General features: G+C 34.5%; 2 protein-coding genes across 2 annotated transcripts; both read right to left on the bottom strand.

Moving 5' to 3' along the window:
- Positions 1–332: 332 nt before the first annotated feature.
- LOC115889760 lies at positions 333–1,731 on the bottom strand. The gene is made up of 2 exons (XM_030909833.1): positions 908–1,731; positions 333–687 (listed from the first exon to the last, which is right to left on the bottom strand). Exons 1-2 carry the CDS (start codon positions 1,590–1,592, stop codon positions 680–682), a joined length of 693 nt encoding a protein of 230 aa, XP_030765693.1. The 5' UTR covers positions 1,593–1,731; the 3' UTR covers positions 333–679.
- Positions 1,732–2,176: 445 nt separating this feature from the next.
- Positions 2,177–5,585, bottom strand: LOC115889501. Its single transcript, XM_030909511.1, has 4 exons — positions 5,312–5,585; positions 3,446–4,510; positions 2,290–3,392; positions 2,177–2,191 (listed from the first exon to the last, which is right to left on the bottom strand). The coding sequence occupies exons 1-4, from the start codon at positions 5,583–5,585 to the stop codon at positions 2,177–2,179; spliced, it is 2,457 nt and encodes an 818-aa protein (XP_030765371.1).
- Positions 5,586–8,243: the final 2,658 nt, after the last annotated feature.

The following is an 8,243-nucleotide window of genomic DNA, read 5'->3' as shown; positions in this document are numbered from 1 at the left end:
TACTACTGGTAGTACTTCTTTTATCCTTATAGATAAAATAATTGCAACAAATGACATAAAAAGTTAGATCTTTTTACGCGTAAAACATTTGGTATGGTTTTCAAGATATTTGCGTTTAAATATTAATATGCATCGATTTTAGTATTAGTGAAATGATAAAATATAAAGAAATTTTAAATAAATTTATTTCCTGATTTATCTAAAATCGATGCATCGGAATCTTTAAACGCAAATGTTACGGGCGAGAATTAAGGGGCTCAGTTCATTAGGGTGAGTTAATGTATCAGGACTGTGGGCACTCTTTATTCCCGTTCTGGACTCGTACCTGTTGATTTTTTGCTTGAACAAAACACTTGAGGATAGCGCGCGCTTGGAGGTGTACACTGTGTACTCGGCCGATCTTGTCACTCTGCGTATTCGACTACTGCTACGTACCCACTAAGTTTTTTCGGGTAAAGGATGGGAGGAAGGGATAGAATCCAACATACCGCCCACCAAAATGAAATATTTTCCATTTTTGTTTGAGAATAGTAAAGTAAAATAAAAAAAAAGTGAAAAAATGCGTTATGTTTAAAAGAAAGTAAGAGTGAAATTTATGAAGTTAAATTTAGAGGAAATTTAGAAAAATGCATTATTGGGGTTAATGCATGAGTGTAATTTAATTAAATATTAAGAGAGTTTACATTTGTTATAGAGTAGAGAAAAGTAATTAAATAAGAGATGTTAATTATGTTTATAATGAGATTATGTTTTTTTTGCGATTATGTTTTTTTTTGCGATTATGTTTTTTTTTAGAGAGTAAATTTTAATTATGAGATTTGCAGTAAGGCAGTGGGCATATCTTTGTCACTGGTCTTTAAGAATGCCTTTGCTGTTTTTAAAGTAACCACGCGTGTAACACGATCATGGCCCGGGTGAATCTCTAAGACTCTTCCAATGCTCCATTTGAGCGGAATAAGATTATCATCCTTTATTAAAACAACCGAGTTTATTTCTATTGGAATAGTAGAGTCATTCCATTTAGCTCTTTGTAAAAGTGTTTGAAGGTATTCTTTAGACCATCGGCTCCAAAAGTTTTGGTGCAAGCGTGATATCAACTGCCAGCGAGAGAGATGATTTAATTTTATCCCGGAAAGATCATCTTCCGGAGGGGCGTTTAACGGCTCTAGGGTTAAAAAATGTCCTGGAGTAAGAACTGACAAATCATTAGGATCAGAGCTTTGTGGACACAATGGACGAGAATTAAGCACTGCTTCTATTTGAACCAGTAGCGTATAAAATTCCTCATACGTGAGCAATTGATCACCAATGACCCTTTTAATGTGAGTTTTTACAGACTTTATTCCTGCTTCCCACAGGCCACCAAAATGAGGCGCGCTTGGAGGATTGAAGTGCCAGGAAATTTGTTCTTGCTCAGCGGCGGATTTTAGCATATTAATCAGTTCTCTAGAAGCTCCGACAAAGTTCGTTCCACAATCGGAATAAATATGATTGCAGCGACCTCTACGAGAAATGAATCGACGCAGTGCACCCAGAAAAGTCTCGGAGGAAAGGTCGAAAACCAGTTCTAAGTGCAAAGCTTTCGTGGCCATGCACACAAATAAGCAAATATAGGCTTTACAGGACTTAGCACCTCGTGCACGATATCTTAATAAAGAGAATGGACCACCATAGTCGCATCCAACTTCAGAGAAAGGTTTTACTTGAGAAAGTCTTACAGCAGGAATATCTCCCATAAATAGGAGGCATTACTGGATTAGCGCGAAAGCATTGAGGACATTTAAAGAGAACACTACGAATTGTTTTTCTAGCAGAAACAATCCAGTATTGTTGAGCGAAAATATAGTGAAGAGTTTGGGGACCGGGATGCAAATAGAGTTTATGAGTATATTCTATGAGTAGAGTAGTAAATTTATGATTATTGGGTAAGAGTGCGGGATGTTTTTGAGAGAAATTTAGAGAAGACAGCAAGCGACCACCAACTCTAAGAATTCCATTGGTGTCGAGAAAGGGGGTCAATTTTCTTAAGTATTTAGGTAGAGATTTGCAATTATTTATTAAGAGAATTTCCCTAGCATAATATTGTGATTGAACACATTTAATAATACATTCTAGAGTTTCATTTATTTCAAATTTCGAGAGAGGAGAGGTTTTACGAGATTTAGAATGTCGAGTATTATAGAGAAAGCGTCTGCAAAACGTGACAATATTTATAATTTTAGAGAAAGAAGAGAACTTTTCAAAGAGAGTATCAAACAATGAGGGCTGTGAAGTACATGTCAATATAACTTTTCGATGTTCTTCTTCAATTTCAGGGAAAGTAAAAATTGATTGCGGCCAATAAGATTCCGGTTGGCTTAGCCATGGAGGTCCCGCCCACCATAAGGCATTGTCGAGTAACTCGCTAGGTTGAAGACCACGAGAACCTGGATCAGCGGGGTTGTCTTTGGAGACTACATGACGCCAACAAGGAGGAGGTAATTTCTCTTGAATTTGGGAAACTCGATTGCTTACAAAGGTGTTCCACTTATATGGTTCACTTTTAAGCCAATGCAAAACAACCATCGAGTCGGACCATGCAATCGTACTAACATTAATAAGTTTATTAGAAAGAGAAGTTCTTACGAAATCAATTAACCTGGTCAGAAGTAAGGCTGCACAGAGTTCCAGTCTTGGAATTGAGATTTTTTTGAGTGGAGCTACTTTGCCTTTAGCGCAGACAAAATTTGTTTTTACAGAGTTATCTGGAAGAATTATCCTAAAATAAATTACTGCACAATAGCCTTTTTCACTAGCATCACAAAAACCATGTACTTCCAGGGATAAATATTTGAGAGTGAGAAAATATCGAGGAACTTTGAGAGAGAAAATACAAGGTAATTCTTGAACGAGTTGATGCCAAGATGTAGCAATGTTATTCGGAGCAGGATCATCCCAATTTATACCTAACTTCCACAAATCTTGTATAATCAGTTTTAGGTGAAGAGTGAGAGGAACTAACATGCCACAAGGATCGAATATGCTTGCGAGTTGTGAAAGAATATTGCGTTTGTTACAGATTTTGTTTGTCAAGGACAACGCTGGTGAATCAAAGAAAAATTCATCTGTAGAGGGATTCCAGTTTAGTCCTAGAACTTTAGAGGAAGAAAGAGAATTTATATTTAAAGGAAGAGAAGAATCCATTTTGCATTCATTTGGAGATAACTGAGAAAGAAAATCTGAGCTATTCGAAGTCCATTTTCTAAGTTCAAAACCGCTGTGTTCCAGTATAGAAATGAGATCGCGTTGAATTTTTATAGCAAGAGAAAGAGAATCGCAACCAGATATAATATCATCGACATACCTATCCATATCTAAAATCTTTGATGCTTCGGGATATTTTACTAAATTTTCTAAAGCAATTTGTTTTATAACTCGAATGGCTAAAATGGGCTACAGCTTAAACCAAAAGTAACGCGAGTAAGTTTGTATTCTTGAATGGGCTCATTAGCGTTAAATCGCCATAAAATTTTGAGGTATTCAGTATGATTTTCATTAACAAGAATTTGACAAAACATTTGCTTAATATCGCTAGCAAATACAATCAAATGCGATCTAAATCGAAGTAAAATAGATAAAATATCTGACTGTAATTTTGGCCCAGTTAAGAGAGTGTCATTCAAAGATTTATTTGTGTAATCTCGAGCGGAAGCATCAAAGACAACTCTAAGTTTGGTCGTGAGACTATCTGGTCGGATTACGCAATGATGAGGCAGATAATAAGAATGAGTGTTGGGAGAAGGATTTTGCACGGCAATCATATTATGAGAATCTAAATATTCACGCATGTAATTAGAATATTGAGAATACAATTGGGGGTTTCGAAGCAATCGTTTTTCGAGCGAGAAAAATCTACGAAGGGCGACATCTCTAGAACCTTCAAAGATCGGTTCCAAAGTTTTAAATGGTAAAGATACTTTATAACGTCCAGAAAGAGTGCGTGAAAATGTTTTGCAAAAGTGTTCTTCGGCAAGCCTTTCATCTGAAGAAAGCGTCGAGGATTGTGGAACGTCCTCTAACTCCCAGAATCTTTGAAGTGATTGATCCAAGGAAGCATAAGAGGTAAGAAAGTATGAGTTTACAGAGAGTGAAACACTAGATGTTTTAACTCTTCCTGTAATTATCCATCCAAATATAGTTTCTAAAGCGACGGGTTGATCTGGATCTGAGAGGAGTTTGTTTCCTGTTATCAAGAAACCATAAATATCTGCACCCAAAAGTATATCTACGGGTTTAGAGAGGTGAAAGTTGGGATCAGCTAAGGGCAATTGAGAAAACTTTGAGAACTGTTCAACGGGAAGAGAATTAATCGGTAAATTATCACTAATTTCGTTTAATATAATAAACTCCAAGGAGTAGATCGGATCAGACTTTCCAATAGGTTTAATGTTGCATCTAACACCGTGAGAACCTTTGGAAATATTTTTCCCGATGCCACACAATTGGATGGGGAGGAAAAATTTAGATAAACCTAATTTATTAAAACAAGATTTTGAAATAAAGTGACTTTCACTTCCACTGTCAATTACAGCGCGTATTACATGAAAATTACCCCACGCATCTTGAACATTGATTAATGCTGTAGAAAGAAGAGCTTTATTCTTATGTTTTGCAAATAAATTTGTAGATACAACTTCTGAGATAGAGCTGCTTGCTTGCAGAACTGGAAGAGTTTGCGATGAAGTGGATGGAGGAACGTTTACAGGAGTTGTTATTTGACCTTCGAAATGTAAAAGCGAATGATGTTTTTTGCCACAAGTTCGGCATGAGGAACGAGAATTACAACTCTTAGAAGAATGTCTAGTGCCGAGACAGTTTGAGCACCAACTTCGGGATTTAATTAAATCATATCTCTGTTTTGGAGTAAAAGCAATAAAATCTGGACAGTTATAAATAAAATGATCCTTGTTACAAACTTGACAAGTTAAATTTTGTTTCAACTGAGTGTTGACAACAAAGGAAGAGGTAGGTTTATTTTTATAACTTTTTTGTGAATACTTCGTTTTAGTTTTGTCATAATTACTATTTTTATTAAAATGAGAAAACGATTTAGTTAGAGAGATTGTATCTTTAGCTGAACATTGTTTTTCTAAAAATTCAATGAGTGTATCGTATGATTTGAGGTATAGCATATCTTGTGATAAAACAGAGCCACATTCCAGTTCAAAATTAGTTTGCAAAATTTCTGGAAGTCTATCATAAATCATATTAAATAGCACAAAACTCCAGCTCTCTGTGGGAAAACCCAAGTTATTTAAAATTGTAATATTACGAGTATAAATATCAATCATATTTCTTAGAGCTTCATGATTATTTTCGTTAGAGATGGGCTTAATATTTTCTAGAGCCTGCCAGTGAGCTTTTGCAATCAAACGTTTCTTATCGTACTTATTTTTTAAGGCTTGATATGCTATATTATAATTTTGATTGGCAAGTGGAGTACTAGATACCAAAGCTAAAGGAGGACCTCGTAAGAAACTCACTAGATAGTTGTATTTCGATATATCACTAAGAGACGAGTTACAGTGTATAAGAGAATCAAACATATCGATAAATGTTTGCCAATGTTTAAATTCACCATCAAAATGGGGTACCTCAATTTTAGGAAGTTTTACGAACATTGAGCAGTAGTGTTTTGTAATTGTGTAGTATCCAGCTCCGATTTCGTTTGCGGAAATAAATTTGTGAATAATGCTTCAATGTGAAAATAATAATCATTAAATTCAGTTTGAATTTTGACATGAGGATCAATATCGCCATTATCCTGTGCGGAAACTAATAAAATTATATTATTATGAATCTTATCAAAAGTTTTATAAATATCTTCTAAGTGTTTTGCTCTACATCTAAAGTTAGGGTGAAAATTTGGATCTTCAAGAGCTTGATCAGCGGATTTTTTAAGTTCTTTAATTTTAGTAAGTTCTACAGAGCGTTGAGCTATAAGAGTTTTTAATTTGCGAGCGTCTGCAGACATAGCGAAAAATGAATATAATAATTAATTAGAGCGTAAGAGAAAAATGGAATGCTATAATGTGAGAAAATAAAATATTATAGAATATAATAATTAACTGAGAGAGAGAGAGAGAGAATGATATATTCTACAATAGAATATTATATGAGAAAATAATTATTATATTTTTACCTTATAAGGTGAGAAAATAAAATATTATAGAATATAATAATTAACTGAGAGAGAGAGAGAGAGTAATTAACTAAGAGAGTAAGAGAGAAATAGAATAATTCACTGAGAGAGTGTATGTGTGTGTGAGCGAGAGAGAGAGAAAATAATTATTATTTTTACTAAGGTATTCGTATTAATTGAGTGTATTTATTAATTAAAAATTAAATTATTAAGAGAGAGAACAGACTAGAGTTGAGACTAAATGCGTATCGATAAATTGGAGCGTAAGAAAGAAATATCCGGACCAGTATCGCGAAACAGCGCTAGATATCGCTTTTAAATAAATAAATAAATGCCTTTATTGTCAAAAAATTTTTCAATTTGTGGACAAAGGTAAACTAACAAACAAAGTAAAAAAAACAAGGTACACAAACAAACAAACAAAAGATAATACAAAACATTATACAAATAATATTGTCAGTCTTATTGTTAAAATAAACATATATAAATGTTTACAATGTCAAAGAACAAAAAATTAAAATAATATTCAAAAAATATTTAGCCAGTTTATAGTAAAATATCAATGACCTCTAAATAAATTAATTTCGATGTCATTAGTAAATATAGCAATAGCAAACATTAGACCAGTGTTTTCAAGATCAAATTCGATTTTCAATTCAAATATAATTCATTTACGGCGTAGAAAGCCTTGTCTAGTAAATAAGAATTCAATGCTTTGCGAAATGAAAAAAAATGATGTTATGGATTTGATTTCAAATGGCAGGTGATTGTGCATTTTTTCGAGTTGTATAATATTGAACTTTTAACTAACTCTGAGCGTGGGGTAGGTAGATAAAGATCTTGCTCCGCGTTCCTGAGTGGATAAGTGTGAGATGGCCTTTCTTGAGAAGCTGATACATGTTTACGTATTAGGCAAACGGATTCAAATATAAATAAGGAAGGAAGAGTCAATATTTTTAATTCTCTAAAAAGCCCCGGCAATGAGTTCTGCTGTTTAGTCCCAGTGAATATCGAACAGCTCTCTTCTGGAGCTTGAAAATGTGGTCAAATTGAGCCGCACAACACGTACCCCAGAATGGAAGGGCATACCTGAGGTGCGACTCAAAAAGTGCATAATAAACAGTTCTAGCCACTGACAAGTTAAGCTCCTTAGAAACAGACCTTAATGCAAAACAGGCAGAGCTCAATTTTTTCGACAAAGCTTCGATATGTATGTCCCATTTCAGAGAATTGTCCACAACAAGCCCTAAGAATTTTACGGATTTTACGACGTCAATGGTGGTGTTGTCAAGTACAAAAGGCTGCAACGAGTTTTTATACGACATTATTTTAACACCGGTACGGCAATTTAAAAATCGATCGGTCGGTGGCAAATTCCTGGCCAGTGGAACCAGTGACAAAAAATGTACTACCCTTTTTACTGCGTTAAAGAGAAGATAAATATAGATTTTGTTCGAGAATTTATTTTATTGAATATATTTAAAATAATATATTGCAAAATATTAATGATATTTAGATAATTTTGAGAAATTAATTATGATAATCAATTTAATTGAGTATAAGTAAAATATGTACGTAGTTCAGAAAGGGATCTGCGGCGGAAGGACCAATGTTACGGGCGAGAATTAAGGGGCTCAGTTCATTAGGGTGAGTTAGTGTTTCAGGACTGTGGGCACTCACCTTTATTCCCGTTCTGGACTCGTACCTGTTGATTTTTTGCTTGAACAAAACACTTGAGGATAGCGCGCGCTTGGAGGTGTACAGTGTGTACTCGGCCGATCTTGTCACTCTGCGTATTGGACTACTGCTACGTACCCACTAAGGTTTTTCGGGTAAAGGATGGGAGGAAGGGATAGAATCCAACAGCAAATATCTTGAAAACCGTTCACCATTTCGAACTAAACTAAGAGCATCTTTTTTACATAAAAAAAATTCTAAATTTAATTTTCATTTGTTGAAATTCTGTATCTATAAGGATAAAAGAAGTAGGGTAAAGTAAGGTATGTTGGTGGTATAGGTAAATTGGTGATAATTCTTTAATAATTTTTCAGCAACCTGCCTA

This window comes from Sitophilus oryzae, unplaced genomic scaffold (assembly GCF_002938485.1).
Source record: "Sitophilus oryzae breed Bouriz unplaced genomic scaffold, Soryzae_2.0 scaffold_1177_pilon_pilon, whole genome shotgun sequence".
NCBI classification, from domain to species: domain Eukaryota; kingdom Metazoa; phylum Arthropoda; class Insecta; order Coleoptera; family Curculionidae; genus Sitophilus; species Sitophilus oryzae.
Note: the sequence above shows the minus strand (reverse complement) of the source record. Positions and strands in the feature narration are given on the sequence as shown.

Coding starts and splice junctions, on each gene's coding strand:
- LOC115889501 (XM_030909511.1), bottom strand. CDS start 5,585: ATGTTTGATTCTCTTATACACTGTAACTCGTCTCTTAGTGATATATCG. Junction 4,511..5,311: donor TATGATTGATATTTATACTC/GTAATATTACAA, acceptor TTAATAAATTAG/GTTTATCTAAATTTTTCCTC. Junction 3,393..3,445: donor ACTTACTCGCGTTACTTTTG/GTTTAAGCTGTA, acceptor AAATTGCTTTAG/AAAATTTAGTAAAATATCCC.
- LOC115889760 (XM_030909833.1), bottom strand. CDS start 1,592: ATGGCCACGAAAGCTTTGCACTTAGAACTGGTTTTCGACCTTTCCTCC.